This window comes from Sitophilus oryzae, unplaced genomic scaffold (genome assembly GCF_002938485.1).
Source record: "Sitophilus oryzae breed Bouriz unplaced genomic scaffold, Soryzae_2.0 scaffold_1507_pilon_pilon, whole genome shotgun sequence".
Taxonomy (NCBI): Eukaryota; Metazoa; Arthropoda; class Insecta; order Coleoptera; family Curculionidae; genus Sitophilus; species Sitophilus oryzae.
This window is the reverse complement of record NW_022146178.1, coordinates 1,413,856-1,440,323: the sequence shown is the minus strand read 5'-3', so window position 1 is coordinate 1,440,323 and position 26,468 is coordinate 1,413,856. Positions and strand designations below refer to the sequence as shown.

The 26,468-nt window shown below is 32.2% G+C and overlaps 1 protein-coding gene across 1 annotated transcript in view; it reads left to right on the top strand.

The window, feature by feature from the left end:
• The window catches only part of LOC115878279 (integrin alpha-PS2), a 250,658-nt gene that overhangs the window by 159,554 nt on the left and 64,636 nt on the right, over window positions 1-26,468 (top strand). The window contains exons 6-7 of the mRNA XM_030894733.1: window positions 23,013-23,061; window positions 23,225-23,302. Of these exons, the coding sequence (XP_030750593.1) occupies window positions 23,013-23,061; window positions 23,225-23,302 (127 nt within the window). The remainder of the gene's footprint in view (window positions 1-23,012; window positions 23,062-23,224; window positions 23,303-26,468) is intronic.

Genomic DNA, 26,468 nt, shown 5'->3' with positions numbered 1-26,468 from the left:
TCTTGCCTAAGAGGTACTTGTTTCTGTGCCATTTAAACGCTAAGCACTGCCTGCCCGCGGTGTTTGCTCCATAGATATTCTTCGGATAAGCGGCCAACGTTGGCCATTGAATTTTAGATTCTCCGCGTTTCCGCGCTTGTTACGTAGAAATTCGTTGTGGAATTTTTATACGGCTAGGAAATGTAATACCTAGACTCCGTCCGAATGTCGCTTGTACGTCGCTTGGCATGTACCGTGTTTTTATTTTTCCATTCAGGTTCCTAAATCGCTCGGGCAGGCTCGCATCAAAGAAAACTGTAATTTTTGAAGCTAATTTATTGGAAAGACAAAAACCATGTTCATTTTTTCATTTTTTACGGCTGTAATAAATTGTATGGCGTTCGTTACTTCACATACATTATTCCCCTTAATGCATTTCTCATCGACATCTTAACGGAAGACCTTAACAACTGTAGACTGACAACCCAACAATTTTTCGTTACTTTATACAGGGTGTCCCAGAAATAAGTGCAGATATTTTAACTAGTAGTATATTTCGATCCCAGAAACACGCCTATGAGGTTTTTCCGCGAAAAAAAATTTTGAAGGTATTTAAATTTTTTTTTAGTTTTTATTTAAAAAATATTATTTCTTGATAATATGGCAACATAGATAGTAGATTAAAGTTACAAGAAAGAAAATCTAGAAAAGATACAGTGGTTCTCAAAATTTAAGTAAAAAACCGTCGTTTGTTGGAGGCAATTATTTCAATTACTTTTGATTGCTATAATGAGTAATGATGTTAATATACATTTATACCATACTTTGGTTTGGTTTCCCTAATATGCCGAGTGTTTCTCCAAAGTGGCTCAGCCTATAACTTTTTTATTTTTTTAGATAAAAAACAAGATTTGGTACTTTTATACACGATATAAATCAGCATTGATTGACGTATTCAATTGTTTTGGGTCACTTGACTACAACTTTTTATTTTTAAACGGTACCAGTGGTATCTTTTTACTTTTTTTGAATAGAATGCTCGTATAGAATAACATATAATATGTCAACTTCTGACATAACCGCTTAATAAATCGTTTTTTAAATTTCAATATACAGGGTTGTTCACCACATACGACACGGAGTATTGTAGCTAAACGATGAGATTTTTACAAATTGTAAGTTTTGGGTTCGATGAAGGACTATTAGAGGTACAATTTATAAATAATTTTACAAGATACAGAGTGTCCTAAATAAGTAAGAAATATCAAAGTTGTATTTTTTTAAATGGAACACCCTGTATATTATTACATTTTTAGTTTCTATGATTAAATATAGGTTAAAATTTGATTAAGGTTTATTATACTTTAACCTTACCGTTTTTGAAATATTTTTAATTTTGTGAAATTGCAGTAAAAAATTTTAAGGCTTCATTTCTCCAAGGGTATCAATGTTTTTGATACTAAATATTTACTGAAGTTTATTTACTGATCAGTTATTGTGTTGCAATAATAAAAATAATACTACCTTATACAGATTGTCTAAAAATTTATTTTAAATAGTTATTAGCTTCAAACGGCGATAACTTCTTTAATTTAAATGGAATGCCCTGTATATTTTAGGAGAATCAGATGCACAATTAAATTGTCTATCAAATTATATGATACCATTTTTTACCTATCCCTTCAAGTTTCCGTAGAAAATGCATTTTCTTGTAATTTAGAACTTATTTATCAATATACAAATGGACTATTGACATTTTAGATTATTTTTAAAGATGTACCAAATTTTTAAAGAGTACAGATACTAATATTGTCGATATAATTCGTTTATTTCATTAAAAAATAAAAAAAAAACTGTTTAAATATTTGTTAAAGAGGATCAATTAATTTGATTCCAGTATTCAAACTACATTAACTGACTGTTTGCGTTGATTAATAATAATTGCTCCAAATACTAAAAAGTTGAATTTTGTATGGGCATTAGACAGTGTGATAAAAGTAACACCTTAAAAATGATATTTCATTTTTTAATAAAAGCTTATTTATAACAACAGAGACTAATTTGATAACTTATTATTATATTGATTTCTGACTAAAATCCACATTTATTATAATAATTTATTAATGAACACAATTAAGTATGTAATTAATTAGTATATGGGCGGAAATAATGGTGTTATATTTAATTAATGTGATACTCTTTTATAAAGATTTAAATAGTTTTCTTTTTGCATACAAATAGGCTCGTAATATTATCGTTTTGCTAAAAACGATAATATTACTAGTCTGTACATTTTGTACACTTGTTGCTTTAAAAACAATCTAAAATGTCAATATTCCATGGATATATTGATAAATGAGGTCTAAATTATAAGAAAATGCATTTTCTACGAAAACTTGAAGGGATAGGTAAAAAGTGGTATAATACAATTTGATAGACAATTTAATTGTGCATCTGATTCAACTGAATCTGAGTTCCATTTAAATTAAAGAAGTTATTGCCGTTTGAAGCTAATAATTATTTAAAATAAATTTTTAGACACTCTGTATAAGGTAGTATTATTTTTATTATTGCAACACAATAACTGATCAATAAATAAACTTCATTAAATATTTAGTATTAAAAACATTGATACCCTTTGGAGAAATGAAGCTTTTAAAATTTTTACTCACAATTTCACAAAATTGAAAAATATTTCTTCAAAAACGGTAAGGTTTAAGTATAATAAACCTTAATCAAATTTACCTTTATTTTTAATCTACCAGTTTAATCAGGTAATATACAGGGTGTTCCATTTAAAAAAAATACAACTTTGATATTTTTTATTTATTTGGGACAATCTGTATCTTGTAAAAATATTTTTTAAATTGTAGCTCTAATAGTCCTTCAACGAACCCCAAACTTACAATTTGTAAAAATCTCATCGTTTAGCTACAATACTCCGTGTCGTATGTGGTGAACAACCCTGTAGAGTGTCATGGCAGTGTTAAATACACTAATTTTTAATCAAGGAGCCTTGGAAAATAGATTTGATCGTCTAATGTTTTTCGTGTCTTTTCCTGGCCATTTAAAAGATGCCCAAATCGTATTTTTAATTATGTTATTATAACTCAGTTTTTTTCAAATGGAACGAGGGTGGCTCATTACCATATTTGCCAAAAGTTTTTTTTCGAATAATTTGGTACCACATACTTGAAATTTCGAGTCAAATTGGCGTTATGAACACATCCATTGCACTCTAGATTGAACTTGAATTATTTTTCTAAAATCATAAGATATATCATAATATGATATGTCATTATATTCAGAGTGCATTTTTTTATCGAATAAAGTAAAAAATACAAAGGATGTCATGTAAAAATGGAAAATTGTAAGCATTTCCGGTGAAAAAGGAAGTGGTCGAAAACAATTGAATACGTCACTCAATCCTAATTTATGTCACATACTAACATACCAAATCTCGTTTCTTTATTTGAAAAAATAAAAAGGTTATAGAGGTGAGACACTTTTGAGAAATACCCGAAAACCCCAAACCAAAACCAAAAACACCCAAAGAAAAGAAAATCCAAGAGTTTAAGAAAAAGCTTGCAAAACTTTCTTAGTATTAGGTTTATTGAAAAAATGCGGAATATTACCGAGAATACCTACTCTGAAAATCAAATGAATTATTACTGTCCTATTTCTTTTGTCTGAAATCTGCAGAAAAAAGCTTTTAAGGTTATAAATCAAAGATAAAATAGAAAGCATTAATTATACGACGTCCATATTACATTTTAATAGTTCTTTGGCAATTTAGACAACTTGAATTAGAGGTCTGTCATTAACCAATTCCGAATCAATATGAGCAAAGTCATCGCAGGGATCATAATATAAAAGGATTAGATTTCCAACGATCATCCGCTTGATAATACATCGAGAAGTACAAAAATATCAATCAATACGATCCATCGACTCTTATTAGAGGTTCTAATGGTCCGAATGCTTTTTCTCATAACAATCCTATCGAATCCATCTTCCAAAAATGGACCTACCGTTAGAGAAGTGACCATAGACTTAATAATTCTTAGACACGTTTTTTTCTTCATTACTAGCTGTGGCACTATATGCTATCCTATTGATGTATCCATCTATAATCTATACTAGTCCTCTGCAAAAACCAGCTGGCAGTGAATAAGCTGTGATTTGAACAAAGATTTATTTTACTCCTATTCTTCAAATTATGAATCTAGTTAGTGCATAAGGTCGATGATAGAGCCGAAATGAGACGGATGGAGATTTCGTAACGACTATTTTGACAAGCGAAACATGGCGTCTTTATCTCTCCTCTCGTCGGCATTAAAACCAACACCTTATACGAGATAATTAGAAAAGGCGCTGGATGGGCGTTGCGTAACGGGCCCCGCTTTAACCTCGACCGTTCCCGGGCCATCTACACTTGCAACATATTATTTCTCACAGGCTTAATTAGTCATGAATGTATGTTTTAGATTAGATATATCTGTTTTTTTCCTGTATGGTTTGCAAATTACTTTTTTTATTAGCTCTGGTTTCATGTTCCCTGGTTTTTGAGTATCCACATGTCACATACTGCACCTATTCTCGTACACATCTCAATCGCTTTTTTTCATCCATCTTCAGTGGAGATCAAAATCCAACATTTTTTCCTAAGGACCGACCGATTAAAGGACCGTTCTATGCCGGAAACATTGAGACTTATAAGGCCTATTGTGCTTGTCCCCTTCCTATGTCTGCACCTAATTTTCTCTCCCTGCAACCTGCACCAGCTTGTGCAGGTTCTTGAGAAGATGGGAGCATAATTCCTCCAGTTCTAGACTTAAAAAAATCTTGAATAAAGATCATAATTTTGGACTACCATTGCCTTTATCTATTTTAAAACAATGTTTTGGTCAGACGGTTGTCAATTCACACTTGATAACGGTCACATCTGACTGAAACTTGTGTAAGTTAAAATAAATAAAAGCATTGGGAAGTTCGAAGTTATTTTAGTATCAATATTTGTTATGGTACTAGCGTTAATTGAAACCAAAAGTATTGTCGTTAATGATTACATTATCGTCATCATTACTCTAAGACCTAACATCACTGCATTATTGTCGTCAAATGCGACATTGATTAGAATGGTCATTGACGGAAACAGTACTGAGAGAATTTTCAGGTCAGTGGCTGGGACCATCCAAAATCAAAAAGAAAAGTCCACTTCTCCAACTCCCAGTGGATGGCATACCAAGAATTTACAACTTTGAGAAACACCTCGCTGTAGTATTGAGTAATAGAAAGGATTGGAAGGAAGAAACGTTTGCTCAGCATGTAAAAGACCATACCTTAACATGGTATACTGATTGCTTCCAAATCCAAAGCAGGGACAGCGGTAGAAGTATTTGGGCCAAAAACTAAATACTTCGAATCAATGGGCACCTACCCCAGCATCTTTCAGACAGAAATCTACGCCATCGAAAGATGCGTACAATTTATCTTAGATAGGAACTATCGAAAACAGGAAATAGCCATCTTATCCGATACCCAAGTAGCATCTATCTGACTTCGAACTAAATCTGACCTGAAGCGACGTCAGACTTTGTGCAAATTTAGGTCGGGTGCTGGTGATACGACCTGTGACGTCCTTTCCTATTAAAAGCGACGTCGTTGGATCCGAGTCGGTAAATCCAACGATCTGTCGACGTACAAAATAACAACGTACCATTTTTATTAATTTCCCAACGTCGTTCCCACGTTTGCTTGCACGACGTACATATACTTGAACTAGCCCGACGTCTACCCGTTGTCCGAATAGGATACGTCTCACTGATAATCTCTAAAGTAACGTCCAATTATATTTTGTTGTATTTTATGTTCATATTTATAATCTAATTTACGTATCTCTATTTACGTCCGTAAATACAACCCATTAAGTAGCATGTATTTTATTTGCGCATTTATAATCTAGTTCTAGGATCTCGATTCACGTCGTAAATACAGGAAAAACGATACAAAAGTCGGACACAGAAATCCGCCATTCTTAACACGTATCCGATTGTCAGCCATTTTAAAATCGTTTTTTGTTTTTAAAATTTATATTCACATTTCGATTTCTAGTAGAATAATATTGATAAGGTTGAGTTTGGGGGGGAACCACAGTACATGATTTTATAGAAAATTAAAAAAAATATTTTGAGTAACTTTTAAAAAATATTTTTATTTCATAAATCTACCTAATTTTGAAGGCGCTCGTTGTTTTCCGGAGTATTTTAATCAGATATATCAAAAAAGTGACTTCCGTTGACAAAACTGATGTCTGGATTAATGATTCAGAATTATTATAATATGAAATTAGATAGGCACTTATAGTTATATTCGAGGAGTGATTATGAATCCATTTGTAATTAGGTAGTTTGGTTAGGTTTTTGGTTTGGAAGCCCTGAGACTGTATGATGAGTTATAACTCGCTATAATCCAAGAAAGGGGAACACACAATAAATAGATCTGTTAGGTCGCGGTGATTAACTCTCTTCTTAAACATTTTATATTCTACATTATTCATGCTGAGTATTAGAAGTTCCTTTATGGCTTTAGGATTAGATCCGTGGACAAAGGCAGTGGACAGTTTGTTTTTCCCTGATCAGGTTATATATTTGGGCATTCCCAATACTGGATTTGGACCAAGATATCACTGCGCCACCCAGAATAATTTGACACCAAAGGTTACACATTACAAATAGTGATGGGAATAGTGAGCAGTCTAATAAGTAGCAGTATAGTAGTGTTGGTTCTGGTTTTGATTATGCAGGGCCCAGTCTTTATACTTTTTTGATAAATTTTTACTGGAGGCAACTTCTATATAGAAAATCTCTAAAAAATAGCTTTCAAGTAGTTTAAAGCAAATGAATCTTAACAAACTTAAAGAAATACTAGTACTACACCGGTAAATAATGTTATATTTACTCATAAAAATATTGAAAAAATCTAGGTAAGGAATATTTAACCATCCTGTGTAATTATAGTTAATTACGGCGTTAACACTAAAATCTCTATCTCATCAATAGTCACAACTTTGGAAAAAAAATTGTAGTGCAGGTGTTTCAAAAATGATGTGAAAAATGAAAGTTTATTTTTACTGTAATAGATTGGTGTTTTTTACTGACTCCGCCACTTCTAAATTTTAATTACTGTCTAATTTTCTAATTTGTCGCTAAACAGCGAGAAGAATATATTAATTATTAATAACTGTAAAAATTAACGTACCTTCAAAAGTTTTCTTAATGGCTTTTTACGAGTCGAAGAATTATACGCTATTACAGAAATTAACAGTACGATAAGCGAGATGATTATCCGATGACTGCACGGTTTTCAGTACATGTTAATCAGAGAGAGGTGCGTGTGTTGTGATTAAAGGGAGTGTTCGGTCATTAAGATTCGTTTGGATGCACTTTGAAATGGAGAAATTCAAGTGCACTGTTGCATAATTGACAATGACTTACCAAATCAATTTATATTCGACCCTAACACAAATAAAACGGTGTTTTTATTGGTGCTTTAACAAGATTAAAAGGGTTTTTAAGTCCGTTGCACTAGTCCGAAAAAGTAGCAAAATGCGCGTTCGGCATTTAACGTTTTATGTAAAACTGGCTAGGTATTTTTACACAAATGAAGAAAGAAATTAAATATAAAGGATTATACTATATCCGTATTGTAGCACAATTTTAGACAACTTCTTTATTTTTAAGATTTTGATGGTTAAACATCAACAAAATATTCCTTATGTTTGCACTAAATTTTGAAAAAAACACAGTGATATATAATTTATATGGTTTTGTAACAAATTGCTCGCTATTTTATGGCAAATGCTGAAGCTCTGCAAACCTCAATCAAGCCTTAATCAAAGCACGTGTGTTTGGAATTTTGGATGTGGCTTAACACTACAGGATCGGGCTAAGCCTTTAGACAGATTTCTGAAATATAATATATATTTCCTTCTGCCACAGCCCTAACTGGCATAAAACATATAAATAACTATCAGGGCCGGACTTAACGAAGTTACCGCCCCAGCAAAAATAATTTAAAATTAAAAAAAATTCGGATATAAAAAACATTTATTTGAATACAGGACCAACAGCAGAATAGACCGACAGAACAGATCAACACAGAACAAAAAATAAATATTAAAATATTCATATAAAATGACAACAAACAAACAACAAATCTATAAGGTTTGCTTTTATACCTATAAAGGTTTCTACGTACTTTTTTGTTCGCAAAATTATCAATACTTCATCGTAATTGATAGTTTTTAAAAGGTCGGACTCAATATGTAAAACTGCCAAATGATTTAGACGTTCTGTTTCCATAGTGGACCGTAAATAAGTTTTAATACGTTTCAATGCAGAAAACGAGCATTCAGCAGGACAGTTAGTAATAAAAGTACATGTGAAGATTCTTAATGCTATGAAAGTATTTGGAAACAGGTCTTGAGCATTTTTTTTTTCATAAATTACTTTAAGAAGCTCTCTAACAGATGGTTCTGCTGACTTAATGCATTTTATAAATTCACGAAAATGTATTAATTCATTAGGCATTGACTCATCTAAATCATTTGGATAACAGGTTTAATAACCTGTTATCCAAATTATATCCAGGTTATTAAATGTCTGGACTTATCGGTAATGTCGTCAATACTTAAAGTAGATAAATCACACTAAAGAAGCTAAATTTGGTTGAAAAGTCATTGTAGGCATTTTTCCTGTAGGAAATTTCAAGGATTAATTTCTCAATAATAACATTAAATACATTGATCCTAAAATCGTCCCTAGCGTTAAATAGAGTTTCATTATCAATGGTTTCATCAAATTGTCTTTTCCGTTTCACTTTTCTCTTTTTTTCTGCCACATATTCTTTCTAACCGAACAATTTTATGGTCCTTCTTTCATATTCCTCAAATGATTTAGTATTATCTAGATTTCTAATTTCAGAAAAAAAAATTCCAATGAGCTATATAAATCTGCAGCAAGTTGTAGATCAATATCCACCATTTGATGCTTTTTAACCGCATCTAATCTATTTAAAACGTCCAAAATACCGTCATAAAACCCATTTCTAGGCTTTTTAATTGTTTAAGGAGACTAGAAGCCTCTAATTGGGTTTTAAGCTTTTCGGTATCGTCTTCGGAAATTGACTCCAACGTGGATTTTATTTCATTGGAAGACAAAGATAGTGATTGGCAAGCTTCATTTCGTGCAGACCAACGTGTTTTTGATAAATTTTTTAATGTTTTTGAATTGATTTTTTTATATTCGAGGTATTAATGTATTTATTAACCGGATGCAATGGCACAATGCAGTAAAAAATAACCCAAGCGAATTATATATTTAAACAATAATAATAGTTAAGTAAATAAATATGTAATCGGCTAAGGCTATATTCGAAATATTTTATGAACAAATAAAAGTTAAAAAAAGATTAATATTTTGGTATGCTCAAAATTTGCCGCCCCTAAAAATCTGCCGCCCCAAGCCCGGGCCTAGTTGGCCTAGGCCTAAGTCCGGCACTGATAACTATTAATTATTGTGGGAAAATTAAATCGCGAACAACTTTCCAAGCAGCAGATAGTTCTTAATATAGATTACTATTATTATGATTACTATATAACATAGTTATGCTCTTAAAATGCACCAGAAAACATTAATTTTAATACTATATAAGGCAGTCTCATGAAAACGTTATTTGCAGTAAAAATATTTTAAATAAAATTCCCTCCGCATACCTCGTAAATAAACGCGTATATAACAAATAGCAGATAGAACAAAAAGTAAAGCGCAAACATTTTAAAAGCCTGGATTCCGCGCCAGATACATTTTATACATTTAATGTTAAAGAAACTGCTTAGTGCTTTGAAATGCCTAGCTTTGCTATAAATTCCGTTTACACCTTTATAAGTAGATGGAATACAGACATATAAAATGAAGTTTGATAAATTTATAGTGTGGAATTAAAATTGTGCAAATTAATTTTAGTAATTATTACTGATTTTAGTCATTTGTAATACATTATTTCTATAAAATATAAACACCGTCAAAACTATCAATCCAAATTTTCTCGTATTAATCCTAATTCATATTCAGCAATTTTTAGATTGAGGCTTTATTCTTTTAAAATTATGAGAAAGATTTGATCTTTGTGAACGTTTTCCTCATACCTCAGGATTTAGGTACTCTATATAGTAGAAACTGACCAACTTCTCATGACATGAATAAAATACCTACCATATTTCACCACATCACAGCAAAATAAAACACTAAATCACCACAATACACCAAGACACTTTTACTTTTACACTGGACCCGCGCTTCGCTAACCATGAGAAAACTCTTCGCGCGTCCAATGTAAAAGTAAAAGTGTTTTGGTGTATTCTGGCGATTTAGTGCTTTATTTTGCTGGTGTAACACGCGTCCAGTAGCAAAAGTAAAGTGTTTTTTCGAATATTGTGGTGTTCTGTTAACACTATAGTGTTTTATTTTGCTGCTGCCACCCAAGATGTTCCACCTTCAACTGTATTTCGTCAAGAATGACCACTGTGTTGCATATTAAGCATAATTTGAATCTGATGGAAAATGGAAAACATCGTGCAAAGCAAAATAGATGGGAGACGCTCAGCTGGTAGAAAAAGAACGTCCTGGTATGATACATATGTTATTGATGGTAGCCAACGTTTTGAGAACAAAGCACACAAAGAAGAATAAGAAGAAGAATGGATAACTCTGAGGGCAATATGAAGATTTAGTTTTAAATATAACTGCAACTGAGTTGTAGCATAATGAGCTAATGATATTTTGAAGGGATAGAACTCCCACCTTACTGGTCACCTCCACTTAAGTTTTTTTTCTATGGTTTATGGTCTATGGTTTTCTTAATTTTATTTTTCCATGGGAATAATTATCTTTAAGGTGTCCGGTGGCGTGGTACAGGCTCTCGTCTACCAATCTCAAGGTAGTGGGTTCGAATCATACACCCGGCATTTCATCAGCCGACTATTTTTATTAAAATAAAAATAGTTTGGGTACCTAGGTCGACTCAGCCTTAAGTGAGTACTTGGGATTCACAATCCTGACGTATTAATAGGCGGTTGAAGCGTAGTGCTAGCCACATTACCTTCCTTGTATACCAAACGGCTCTAGCATGGCAAGCTGTACCTTGCTACTCCCAAGGCGTTAAACGCTATATACGGGAGCTATTAAGGGGGGTTTCTGTAAGGGCGTAAACAGAAGGAAAATATACTTTTTGGTTTGTCTTTGGCCTAAGATACTTTACCTACTCTATGTTGTTCTATGTTGTCTATTGTTCCTTTTTTAGTTACGGATTTCTTCCTTCAAATGACCCTTGGTGACGCCAGTGGAAGGTTTGGGTTCGTAGTAAGAAAGTATGTTCTCCTTTTTTACCAGGAAATCAGTCAAATTATTTCCTTCAACATAACCCAAATGTAAACTTTATTTAGACCAATCGTCGAAGTTCAGCTTTTTTGATCTGCTGCTACCAATCTTTGACATCAAGATTTCAGAAGAAGAAAAAGAATAACTTACAGTCAAATGACTTCACAGTTTAATACTTGTAGATACTGAAACGGGCATTGTTATAAATAGTATCTTTATTGAATTAAATAAATATTTTTTGTTTTCAAAAATCTTGACATTTTCATCTAACAATAATGACACAAAGTCAAGTGACGAGCAAATGCAACACCTTTGGTCTTGGTTTTAGTCTGGCATAAGTCGATCTTGATCTTTGTTTTGCAGATCTAACGCTGTGACCGAAAAACGGTAAAGAGAAAATATATTATTTCTTTTATCGAGATTTACCAGTCCTAAAAATATTTGGACTTTTTTAAGACTTACCCTGTATAGCTATTATACAGGATGGGTCTTAAATACGACCTGTGTCGCCATATATCAAGAAGTAATGTTTTTTAACTAAAAACTAAAAAAAATCCAAACATTTTTTCAAAATATTCCAAATTTTGAAAACGATTTTTTCGCAAAAATAACCTGATGAAAATCGTGTTCTGAGGTCGAAATATACTACCCCTAAAAATATTTGAACTTATTTAAGACTCACCCTGTATAGTTATTAGGTTTGTCCAGGATGACAAAGGACAATTTGGACAGACATCTAAAAATTGACAAGATAAATAATCTTTTAAATTAAGGCTGTATTCCGTTGCAAAACCAGGCGAACCAGACCGGTAAACTACGGTAAAGAGTGGTTCCTGAAAAACATCGGTTTGATACGGAACGGTTTGGTAAAATATTGGAAACGTCAGACTTTTCTAAATTTCAATACCTCTATTATAAAATTTATCTTTTATGCATTTTTAATGTACCTATTCTTTGCTTTTGCGTTTGCTTCTTCTTTTCAATGGAGTTTAATATTGAAAAGTACTTTATTAATAAACAATATTAAAACAGATCAATAATAAATAAACAAATCTAATCAATATTTATTTTTTATAGCTTACAAAACATTCACGATTACTTGTTGTCTTGTTTTTCATGTTTTCTTTAAATGTTCCTGACTTTAAGAAAAAATGGCTGCATGATAAGTTTAAATGGTCCTAAAAAGTAATTCTATTTAGTTAATGAAATTTATTTACCTTTACTGCCTACCTCTATTGCTTTTGGATGTAAATACAAAATATTATTACATATTTTAGAAATTAAATGAGAATTTCACTCGAACTTTCAATATTTGCTTGATTTCTGCCACATAAATGACATTGATTGACAAACCAAACCAGAAAAACCAGCCCTCTCTCGCGCTGGTTAGTTTGGTGACAGTTATAAACGAATTTTTCAGGAACCGTGTTCCGTAATAAGAAAACTTTCAGGAAATCGATAGAAACTGAACATAAAACCATAACCAAGGTAAGCAACGGAATACACCCTAAAATCGCAGAAAACAACTGTCACCTGCTGTCACTATCAAATATTCTCCCGCTGGACAGGTTAGAGTTATTTTATAGTTTTTAATTTGTAATAGAATCAACATTCCAGTGAAGAGGAAACTCCGTTACGATATTATTGACGATTAGACATATCAATCAATTATAAGCTATACCGACGCGACGTTCAAAAGGGCGTACGTTAACATAACTCAAAGCCGAGGCCTCCAACAATATAACGCCAGATACGCCTAGTTATTATATGCGCACTTATATATATCTAATAAAAGTTGAAATGGCATCGTAAAACACATTCCCGATACGAATGATAAGTATATATCGGCGCGAAAACCAAAAATATGGCTGAAACACCGCAATCCCATTACGGACCGAAAAGGCACGGCAATAATTTCATAAATTCTCTGCTCTCGGCCGGCCGGTACTCCGCTTATAATTTCTTTACGCTCTCTGGTTTTATTAGGAAGAAATTTATCTTCACGCACCCCGTAGATTTCTGCATCCATCCCGGCGGAGTAGGAAGGCTCGCGATGACGACGACGACGACACGAAGTGCAACATTAGACGAGACGATTTTATCGCTAGTACCTGGTGCGCTCGTTTTCAGGCTCTTAGGACCTTTTTTAGACGTCGTTAAAAACATCTGGTAGTACTTCTTTAGAGTACCAAAACTTTCTGCAGAGTGACAATTTGAAAAGGAGTATGAAAGAATGTCTGAGCAACAGAAGTCAACTTGTGAGGGTGAATACCACGTTGTCTTCTCGCAAGCCAATAGAATGTGGAGTACCTCAAAGCTCAGTACTAGGCTCTATTTTGTTTTTTCTTTTTATTAACGACATTGCTAACATAAACATCAGTGGTAAAATATGTCTTTTTGCGGACGACACTAGCTTCACTTGGAGCAACAAGAACGTCACGGCACTTCATAGGATTATATCAAATGACTTAATCACCATTAAATCTTGGTGCGATTCGAACCTCCTGAGTCTCAACATTTCTAAAACTAAAGCTTTGTCGTATAAAAACTCGTTGCAGCCTTTTATACTTAACAACACTACCATTGACGTCGTAAAATCTGTAAAATTCTTAGCGCTTGTTGTAGACAATTCTCTAAAATGGGACATGCATTTGGATATATCGACGCTTTGTCGAAAAAATTAAGCTCTGCCTGTTTTGCATTAAGTTCTGTTTCTATGGAGCTTAACTTGTTGGTGGCTAGAAATGTTTATTATGCACTTTTTGAGTCGCACCTCAGATATGCCCTTCCATTCTGGGGTGCGTGTTGTGCCACTCAATTTGACCGCATTTTCAAGCTCCAGAAAAGAGCTGTTAGATATTCACTGGGACTAAACAGCAGAACTCATTGCCACCACTTTTTTAAAAAATTAAAAAGATTAACTCTTTCTTCCTTATTTATATTTGAATCCGTTTGCCTAATACGTAAACATGTATTATCATACTGTAAGCATGTATCATTTCAAAATAAAAACACTAAATCACCACAATACACCAAAACACTTTTACATTTACACTGGACGCGCGTTTCGCTAACCATGTTAGCATCATCAGCAGATGATTATAAACTTAAATAGGTTCCAACCCTCAACTGTAATGTATTATTTTACCTGCCATTTGAAATCAAATCTTATATACATTGTTTTGTATTCTCTTTTGTTTGTTTGTTTATTTACTTCACCTTTGTCTACAAATTGTAAAATTTTTTGACAAAAAAGGCATTTATTAATGTTTAGACAAAAAATACTATTAGAAAGATCTCAATTATTCTCAATCTCAATTAGTTATAGTTGGGGGTTGGTACTTTTGGTGGTACAACAGCAAAATGTAACACTAATTTACCATAATACGTCGAGTAATAGTACAGTTTTTTTATGCCTATCAGTGCTTAAGTACTTACTATACAGAGTGAGTTTTAAATAAGTGCAAATATTTTTAGGTTGCGACAGTGTATTTTTACTCTAGAAACACAATTACGAGGTTTTTTCGCGAAAAAAAAATTTGAAAATTTGGAATTTTTTGAAACAAATTTTTGGAATTTTTTTTAGTTTTTAGTTAAAACCATAATTTCTTGATAATATGGCAACATAGGTAGTAGACTAAATTTACAAGTAAGAAATCCCATATTGGAAAATATCCAGCGGTTTTCAAAATTTAAGCAAAAAATCATTTTTTGGAAATTTTCAAAGTTATTTGAAAAACAATAAAACGAGTTATTTGAAAAACGATAAAGAGAAAATACGTTTCTTTTATCGAGATCTACCAGCCTGCTATGCAATTGAATTAGTCATTGTATAATAAACCATATTTAAATTTAAAGTTTACGAAAAGTTATTATATATATACCTACTGTATGCATGCGGATTGTTTTTACAAGAAGAAAAACTTTTTATTATTGACATTTTGAGAAAAATAAAAATTTTTGTTTGTTCTAAAATGTTTAATCCCGTGTATACTTTTCCCCAAATTTCCATACCGTTTTAGAGAAAATAAAAAAAATGAAAATATGGTTTCATTTTTTCCAAAGAAAGTCCTAAAAAATCAAAAGCTATGGTAATATAATTTCGATTTCATTCTTTGATAGATGGTTATTATTTTGTTTAACGTCATATTTTTGCTGTTGTTAAAGTATGGTATTTTCCAATAATTATTTCCCTTTCCGTAGCATTGAACCAAATAAATTTTGTGCTTTTTTAACGTTTCAAACCAGCAAAAAATGTGTCGTTAATTAAAATTCTATCAATAACAATCCATCAGAGAATAAAAACGAAATTATATTTCCATAGAAAGGGGTTTTAATTTTTAGTTATATTTTAATATTTTTTTTTAATTTTCTTTAAAAGTAAACTTAGAAAAGTATAAACAGGATTAAGCATTTTAGGACAAATAAAAATTGTTATGAAGACGGCATTTTTTTCAAAATGTCAATAATAAAAAAGTATTTCCTCTTGTAAAGACAATCCAGGGACATACTGTAGTTATACCGCTTTAAGAGCAGGTATTTATTCTGAGAGCTCAGTATATTATTTCAGTATATTATTCGCTCAGTATATTATTTCTCAGTATGTTATTTCGGTATTTGATTCACAAATCACTTGTGTTTAAGGTACTATTAGAATTATCTCCTCTTCAGGGAAACAATAAACTTTAAAACGGTTTCCAAAGGACACGTATGCTTTATTTTTTTAGTACTATATCATTATTCTAATGATACAGTACGAGACAAAAATTGAAAAATAACTCACGGTACCCCTATACTAACAACATACTATAAGATATGAACAAAAATACAAAACTACCCTAAATTGAAAAGTGTGCCATATTTTTTCAAGGAGCGTGCTTTAAAATGATTATCTTGTCCAACTCATTTTTATTACCGTTGTTTTTTACTAGTAACGAACGGTTTTCAGAAATGCCTCGAAACTAACCCGGTCATTAGTAATAAAAGGAAGGCCCTTCCGATGGTTTTGATGGATGGGTGCTGTCTCTGTCCGTTAACAGCTGGTTAACAGCTTGAGCTTGCAATAGAGCGAGTGGCCAACGTCTTAGGGATGTGAAAATATATCGATATTTAGAATTATTGACACTTGTTTTTATATACAAGAAATTTTTCTTTGGCTATATTAAGAAGTATTCCACTGCGACCTTTTCAGCTCGATTGTGGTCCTCTTATTTTTAGACTACATTCTTCAGTCGTATTCTTTCCAAAAAGTTTAATAATTTGGAGACTGAATAAAATTCCACATAGCCCTTTGACCCTGATTTGTCATTCTCTAGTACACAAAACCGCAATTTAACAGGCTAATGAAGAAAGTCCTCACATATATCTCTGTTAATTCCATTAGAGTTTAATGCTTATTTAAGCTTACAATACCCTATTAGTACAGCCAGTGCAGAGTTCTATTTGCTCATCAAGTCTGCTGTAAATTTTGGCCAGTGCTTTTTAATCTTCCAACTTCCAACGAGAGAATGCATGCTAGTAACAGACGTTGTCTGTCATTTTCCTTAACAAACAAATTTAATTTTCTATAATTTTTTTGGATATCATCTGTCGAAATCTTTTCTCTCGTAACTTTACTAAGAACAGTTTCGTTTGCCTCTGCCCTTTGATATTTTCCATTCTTCTACCGATCTACCGCAGAAAGGTTCTGATCTGATAAATCAATTTTTTCAGCCTTGTTTGGTTATTTAACTTGCCTTTTCCCTGACCTCTGTTGCCTTCGTGCTTTGGTACGTAGACTGACATAAATTTGATAAATGGTGATTTTTTTAGATTAAAAGTTGATCAGTCGACTGTAATCTTTTTTTTTTAAACTATTACCTTTTGACCTTAGATTCTGTATAAACTGCTGGGTTAATTCACTACCATGAATTTATTTACACTGCAAATTCTAAGATTCAAGTAATAAAGTAATTTTTTTACTATTTTTTGTCAAAAATTTTTGCTAATTTTTATAGTGATATTCAGTTTTACGGTGTTGCCGCTTCATACTAAATGTGGTAACATCTTTGTTATTTTAAATAGAATAGCGGTATATTATTACATTTTTGGAAACAACTTCCGTATCTGATAATTTTTCTATTATACCAACCTATACCTATCTGTAATAGTTTTTGAGATAAAAAATAAAACATGTATAAAATTAACAAAAACCTAATCGTAAATAAGAATAGGTAAAATCATTAATTGAACATTTTGAAATGAACAAAGTTGAAATTTGGGTTATAAGCTAATGAAAGTCAATATATTTGATATCTCTAAATTAACCGATTGGATATTATACAGAGAGAGTGAAAATATTATCTATTTCCGTTTGTTATAAAATTGCTAAAATCTTTGATATTTTAAATTCAACCCTATGCATATTATTTTAAAAAATTCAAAAGAGTAATAAAATTGATTTTCAACGATATATCAAGTTCCTGTCTCAAATGATGCGGCAACATTGTAAACGCTGAATATATTTTAAATAGAAAGGGTACAGCAGGTACCTTTATGTAATATTCCAAATTCTCAAAAAAATCTATTACCGATTCTCCGTAAACTTCTAACAGCGTTTTTAGATGGAGCGTACCGTACGCGCGGAGCGTAAGAGCGCGGATGTTTTTTTCAATTGCCACCCATGTGAAATTGTTCATATAAACTCATAGTAGTTGCTCGAATTCGCGGACGGTCCGTCGCGGACGCTCCGCTCCATCTGAAAGCGCTGTGACAGCGTTTTCATATGGAGCGGACCGGATGGTCCGCGCGGATGTTTTTTCAAGATAGCTCATCCAGACGGAGCATACGCGACCCATCTGAAATTGTACATATAAACTCACAGCGTTTTCAGATGGAGCGGAGCGTCCGCGACTTCGAGCAAGTACCATGAGTTTATATGAACTATTTCACATGGGTCGCGTATGATCCGTCCGGATAAGCTATATTGGAAAAAAAATCCGCGCGGACGCTCCGCTCCATCTGAAGGCACTGTCTGGTACACGACGGACGGTCCGCGCGTACGCTCCGCTCCATCTGAAAGCGCTGTAACGTGCCATCGCCGTGAATCACTCTATATACAGGGTGAGTCTTAAATAAGTGCAAATATTTTTAGGGGTAGTATACTTCGACCTCAGAAATACAATTATGAGGTTTTTTTTTGGCGAAAAAAAATTCGAAAGTTTGGAATTTTTTGGAAAAAAAATTAGAAATGTTTTTAGTTTAAAAACATAATTTCTTGGCAAAATGGCAATTTATGTAGTAGATTACATTTACAATAAAGAAAACCCAGAAAAGATCGAGTGGTTCTCAAAATTTAAACAAAAAATCATTTATTTGAAAAACGTGAAGAGAAAATATGTTTCTATTTTCGAAATCTACCAGTCCTGAAAATATTTGCACTTATTTAACACTCACTTTGTATATAAAACTAACAATTAACAATTTTTTTAATAAAAAAGATAGATTGGTATAGTCATCATCTGCTTTTTTTCTGTCATCGTCTGTCAAAATCTTCCCTGAGTAGTATATATATTGAAATAGAATACACACACAAACTCTGTATCAAAATAAAAACAAAATATCGATAAATTTTTATCGATATATTTTTTAAATATCGACGTCCCTACGCCGCCTTTTGAGACTTTTCTGTCCAATCTCCGGCTTATTATTCCACGAAAAAAAAAGTTTTATTATGGTTTTCGATGCACCCGCGTATCGACGGAAATTCGTTTGCTTCGGGCTAATTCAGTTCTCACGTTCACAGATTACACTCTCTCGGTTCACAGATTGCAAATTAAATTCAATCGCCGCATCGAAGGTTATTTAAGTTAAGCAAATATGGGTTAAATCGTTGGAATGCTAGAAACCAAGCAATAAGAAAATATTTATTGAGTATATTAAGTCGTCAAAGAAATTATAAGATATGTATGCAAATGTAGGATAAGTAATAAAGGGTATTACATCTAGGTTTTTTTAGTGTTCATCAAAATACGAGACCTACTTGTTCAAACGTTTGGTGCCCGCACGACACTAGCGAAAATTTAAGCTCGTCCGTGTGCAGATGAAATGAGATGCATTTTTGGACCTTGGACAAGAATCAATCATATTTTAATATTTTTTTAATTTTTCTCTAAGACGGTATGGAAATTTGGAAAAATATAAACCGGATTAACCGTCTTAGAACAAGCAGAAAAATTTATGAAGAATGCATTTTTCTCAAAAAGTTAATAATAAAAACTGTATACTTCATGGATTTTTAATATCTACATTAATCTGACTTTTCTTTCAAATTTTATGCAGAAGTCGGGGAAACACTATTTGTAATAAATTAAAACAATAATTTTGAACAAATAGGCCAGTAAGCGAGGGTTTTAGGGTCCGAATTCTGAACCCCTGCACCAATTGACGTGAAATTTTAACAGTGAATAGAGATATATGTAAGAATCAAAAGTTACATAGTAGCGATGTGTGCTTTCACACTGGGGGTGTGTGCCACCCCTTCTCGAGGGTGAAAATAAATCATCCCTTTTAATTGCATAAATCAATAAAAGGATGAATTCTAAACAAAAAATGTTCTATAACATTTATTCAGAAAATTAATATTTTCCTAGTTATTTAGGATTGAAAATGTTGATTTTTCATCTAAAAACTGCATATTTTTCTGCCATTTTTTATAAATAACTCAAAAACTTTGCGTTTTATCGCAAAACTCATATAAAGCAAAAATGAAGCTTTTGGAATAACTAAACACATTTTTTGTTTATTAGCGTAGGTGTAAAAATAGCCGAGTTATCACTTTGTAAAGGTGATGTTTTATTTTTCGCAAACTAAATTGCAAAATTTTACCGTAAAATTATGGCAAAGGAACGCATTTTTCGAACAAAATGAATTTGACCGTTTCTAAAGTGCTTGAATAGACTTTTTAAATGCTTTTTTAAAAAAGTTCGTAGCTCAAAAACTCGCAGAGTTATGATAAAAATAAAATGGTCACCTCATTTTTTCGGAAACAAATTAACCAAACATACGCACAGATCTTCATGACGTGGAGTAGCATGGCGTCCCGTGGCGTGGCGTGTTGGCTAATGGGGTCCCGGCATTATTTATTTATAAACAAAAATTTTACGCATATGGTTTATTGTTGACGGCTACCATAAACAACATATTCACTGGCAATAGTTCTGGAGGATTTTTTTATTAATGATTTTTTATTAAATAATAGGGGGGAGGGGTAAATAAATAAAAATTTTGTTATTTTTACTTTAATTATTATCTATGAAAAAAACAGATCCTGCATGCTCTGGGTCTTGCGTAATTCTTGAACTGGAGGTCTTCGTATTGGACTTGTATTGCAAAAAAAGCAAGTCCAAAACCAAGACCAAGTATAGTATTGCTCATCAATAGTTTTAACAGAGCATTTCAAGCTAAATATGTACTGAGCTCATGAGATTAACAGCCATGTACAGGGTGGGTCAAATTCGACGCTTTTAAATGGAAACACCCTTTTCTATAGGTGATAGACGAAAACTAATATCGGTGTCTGGAGCTCAATTTTTATGAAAAATGTGATGGTGAAAACCGCACATCAATATCTGTTACCGTTTCGGAGTTACGGGGTGCTTTTCAAAAATGAGCATTTTTAACAAATCGCTGTAACTTTTTTGCTATAGAAAATTTTGTATTTCTATGAAAACATTTCCAAAGCACCTTTTTACGTAGAATTTAATGGTTCAAGTATATATTTTTTAAAATTAATAATTTAAGAGTTATGAACAGAAAAATTGATTTTTTATTTGGGACACCCTCTATATTTTTAATTAACTGAAAAGAATTTAAAATTACGTTTCCAAAAATATAGCACACCTGATATTTTGTTATAATTTCCTTTGAAATACAGAATTTTTAAAAGTTCGCCACTTTTAACTAGTAGGCTTTGGATCCCTTATTGATGACATGCCCTTGATGGAACTCGAAAACACATTTTTCTAGCAATACGACGCAACGCCTCTGAACTCTGAAGTTATCAGCAAATTTTTGCAGCTAATTTCAAGAATAATTGAGTAGCTAACCAAGATCCCAGCCGTTGGCCGTCGAGGCCGCCTGACTTAGTGCCCATGGATCTAATACTATGGATATATTCGCGGAAGAATAAAGGTTCCTTATTCTTCCGTATAATCTAGACAAGAATTAAAAATACTTAGCAGTTATGAGAGGGTATCTTTCACCCCCACTGAGTTAATGAATTTCGCGAGAAATGTTCAAAAACTGCCCCGTCTGTCCATAACAGAAGACGGTCGATATGTCCAACACCTGTAGCAAAATCTCATGTCTTGATTTGCTGTTTATTTTTATGCTATTTATTTTTATTGTTATTAGATATAGTTTAAATGTGTTGATGTTGGTTAAATATATTTTAAATTGTTATAAAATTCTGCATCTCTCATAGCAAATATTATTTTCGTTTTAATTGATGCTCACAGCTAGAATTTTTTGCATTACAGCCGGTGCCGTTCAAAGCCTACTTATTTAAAGCGGGCGAATTTTTATATACTCTATATCTCGAAGAGGAATCGAGCAAAATATCAAGTGTGATATATTTTTGGAAAGGTAATTTTAAATTATTTTCAATAAATTAAAAATATACAGGGTGTCCCATATAAAAAATCAAATTTCCTGTTGATAATTCTTAAATTATTAATTTTAAAAAAATTATACTTAAACCATTAAATTCTACGTAAAAAGGTGCTTCGGAAATGTTTTCACAAAAATACAAAATTTTCCATAGCAAAAAAGTTACAGCGATTTGTTAAAAATGCATATTTTTGAAAAACACCCCGTAACTCCGGAACGGTAACAGATATCGATATGCGGTTTTCACCATCATGTTTTTGACAAAAATTGAGCTCCAGACACCGATATTAGTTTTTGTCTATCTCCTATAGAAAAGGGTGTTTCCATTTAAAAGCGTCGAATTTGACCCACCCTGTACAGTTTCTGTCAATCAGAATAAGCAGCAGAACACATTCCTTATAAGTGTGGCACTCTGGCAAGTGTACTTTTTTTTTATATTATACGATGTTAAGAGCTATATTGCTATATGGACGGCTCTGCTTCCAAGTTATTAGACATTTTAGGAAATAATACGACTGGAGAATGTAATCTAAAGATAAGAAAACCACAATAGATCTGAAAAGATCGAAGTGACCAATCGAAGAATAGGCCAATCTTCTTCTTCTTGCAGTGCCGTGCCAGGCGTTGGCGATCTCCATGACTCTTTCGTTGAAGAGTTCTCTATCTTCTGCTACCATGAAAGAGCCTCTCTCCCTAACCCAGACCAATCCAGTCCAGTTCCGTATATTTCTCAGCCATGAAAGTTTCTTTCGACCTACCCATCTTCTACCTTCAACTTTTCCTTGAATGATCAAACGAGGAATATGGTATATAATATAATAATAATAAAATAATATTATCTGTCCAATAATAGCCCAATAGACATCTAAAATTTAAACTAATATAACACCAATTGTAATTAGCATTGTCCAATAATTATATTTTCTAACAAGAATTTTTCTTTTCCAGGTGGGCGACCGTCTCTTCGTTGGAGCTCCAGGCAGCTACTATTGGCAAGGTAATAAACACGTCCCATAACTTTTCCGCTATTCACTTTCCCCCAAAACAATGCACCTTTCCTCCTCGACAATTACCCACTTTTACAGGCTTCTAGTGTGAACACGTAGTGGCACATCGATTCCTAGCCAGGACAGCAATTAGCATCCGATTTTATGTTTCAGGCCAGATGTACTCGATAGACGCTAACGCCAAGTTTAACTATACGCCCGGTCTTCTAGGCACGACGTACGGCGCCAAAGGTATTTCTTAGATAGCGTCGGACATTATTCTAATCAGCGCCGCCATTGACTACTCCCACTACTCAGATTAATTCATTTGTTTTTTTTTGTTTACTTTCATCGAAGGGCTGTCTCGAAACGAAACAATTTTTGGGAAAATTTTTAAAAAGACATTTATAATCCAAAGTTTGGAAAATATTACATATCCTATACAGGGTGTCCCAGAAATAAGTGCAAGTGTTTTAACTGGTAATATAGTTCAACCCCAGAAACACGCCTATGAGGTTTTTTTCGCGAAATTTATTTTGAAAAACCGAAATTTTTTGAAAAAGAATTTGGAATTTTTTTTTAGTGTTTATTTAAAAAACATAATTTCTGATAATATGGCAGCATAGGTATTAGATTAAATTTCCAAGAAAGAAAATCCAGAAATGATTCAGTGGTTCTCAAAATTTTAGGAAAAAATCATTTTTTTTGGAAATTTTCGAAGTAAATAACTTCCTTATTTAGGACTTATTTGAAAAACCACAAAGAGAAAATAAAAACCACCCCTTAAAATACTTGCACTTATTTCTGGGACACCCTCGAGGACATCCTGTATACAGGGTGGTCGGAACTGTATTCCGGAAACTTTGGCGGCATATTCTGCAGATAAAAATAAGTAAAAAAAATGTATAAATGTATGCCCTAAAATGCTTAGTTTCGGAGATACAGGGTGTAGAAGTTTCAATTTTATTTAGATTTTTTTCAAATAATTATGAAGTAACGTCAATATTTGGATGAAAATTGGTATCTGGGAGTTTTTTGATATAAGAAATTTGATTTTGATGTCAATATGACTCCTACTTGTAGAGGGCGCCACCTACTTATTTTTAATTGGTTTGAAGACTAATAACTTTTCGTCCATACCTGTATAAAACTACTGAGTAAAAAATATGTACGTATACATTTACAACGCTTTTACGTAAAAAAAGTCTCTTTGTAAAAATGGCTACGAATAATTGTTCTTGAGATATTTGGAATCTCAATAATTATTATCAATGTCTGTCATCACTGACATAAATTATTAAACATGTTGAGACTAAATAGTTATTAGACTGAAATCATAAATTTTAAATGTTTTTGTGCCAAAAGTCCAACAGAAACTGTTTTATCATCATTTTTTCAAAGAAAAATTTTGGATTAATTTAAAAAAATAAATAGTTCTATATATATACTATTAACTCTCAACATGCTAATGATTCCTTGTTCAATTATGACATGTAGTTTGCTTCATAAACGTTCATTCAAAGTCAACTTGAGAATGGTATCTTGTAGCGATTTTACCAAGAGACCGTTTTTAAAAACGTTCTTATTTTTTTATCATGAAAACGGAAAGAGATAGACTAATGAAATTTTATGGAAGCATTACTGTTATGAAAACACACTTTCTGGTAATTTTTCAGATTTTTAAAATGAGTGGAAGGGGTTGAAATAAACTACCCCTATTATTCTTGTTAACGAAATGCAAAGAAAAATCTTATCAAACACATGCAAAAAATTAATTTGGATAGTTTAGTTTGTTTAAAACGATTTTTTATCTCTTGTATTTTTTTATAAAACTCACCGATTTGAAATTAAAAAAATAAAATGTAAAGCATTACATGTCAGGACTAAAAATATTTTTCGATTAAGAATCTAGTGATAATAATGATAATAATAATAATCTAGATAATAACGTATTGCAGTAGGGTAATGTCAAATAAAACAATATTAGAAACATCCTAAAAAGTGACAGCGGCCGACTAGATTTTTTCCTAAAAAAAATTACAGCTGCCCACTAGATTCTTTATCTAAAAATATTTTTTGTCCTGACATGTAATGCTTTACATTTTATTTTTTAATTTCAAATCAGTGAGTTTTATCAAAAAAACACAAGAGATAAAAAAGTTTCTAAATAAACTAAACTATCAAAATTATTTTTTTTTGTATGTGTTTGATAAGATTTTTCTTTAAATTTTATTAACAAGAATGATAGGGGTAGTTTATTTCAACCCCTTCCACTCATTTTAAAAAAGTGAAAAAATACCAGAAAGTGTGTTTTCATAACAGTAATGCTTCCGTAAAATTTCATTAGTCTATCTCTTTTCGTTAATAAGATAAAAAATAAAACATTATTTTTCCATATCTTTGTACCGCGATATCTCCCTAATGGTTGACTTTTGACCCAACGTTTATAAAGCAAACTACCCTTTATTTTGAACAAGGAATCACCCGCTGAAGTTTTTCGCATTTGTTTTGAAACACCCTGTATACTATTAACTCTCAACATGCTAATTTTTTGTCAATTATGACATGCATTAACTATTTTCATTCTAAATATCTTGAGAATGGTATCTTGTAGCGATTTTTACCAAGAGACCGTTTTTAAAAACGTCGTAAATGTATATTTTTTACTCGGTAGTTTTATACAGATACGGACGAAAAGTTGATATATAGGTGGCGCCCTTTACAAGTAAGGGTTATATTAACATCAAAATCAAATTTCTTATCTCAAAAAACTCCCAGATACCAATTTTCATCCAAATATTGAAAAAAGAGAAAATCGAAAAAAAATTAAATTTCTACACCCTGTATCTCCAAAACTAAACCTTTTAGAACATATGTACATTTATATGAACTTTTTCACTTATTTTTATCTGCAGAATATGCTGCCGAAGTTTCCGGAATACAATTCGGACGACCCTGTATATAACCAAACTGCAATTGAGAAAAAAACAATACTGCTTAGTAAAATGAATTTAATTATAAATATACGTTTGTGGTACCTTTATTTTAACTAGTAATAAATAAATATCTATTTTAAGATATACACAGAGTATCTCCAAGTGTATGCTTTATTTAAAAAACCTACGATATACATATAAAGAGAAAATGTACATATAACTCAATCGTTCTTGTCCAGCGAGCGAATAACAAATCTCCACTCCACTTCTTATGCCGCTTATCTTACGATATTAACTTAAAGATACGGAATCATTTATTAACGTTAAACTGAAATCGTTTAAGCGATTAATGAATGTTTTTCTCCCGGCCGTAGAATTTATTGTAACCGCTGATCTATGGCGGTTTATTAGCATCAATTTTAATATTTATGACTTGAATTCATTAGTCTTGCGCCGTTCTTTCGCCATATATAACCGCATCT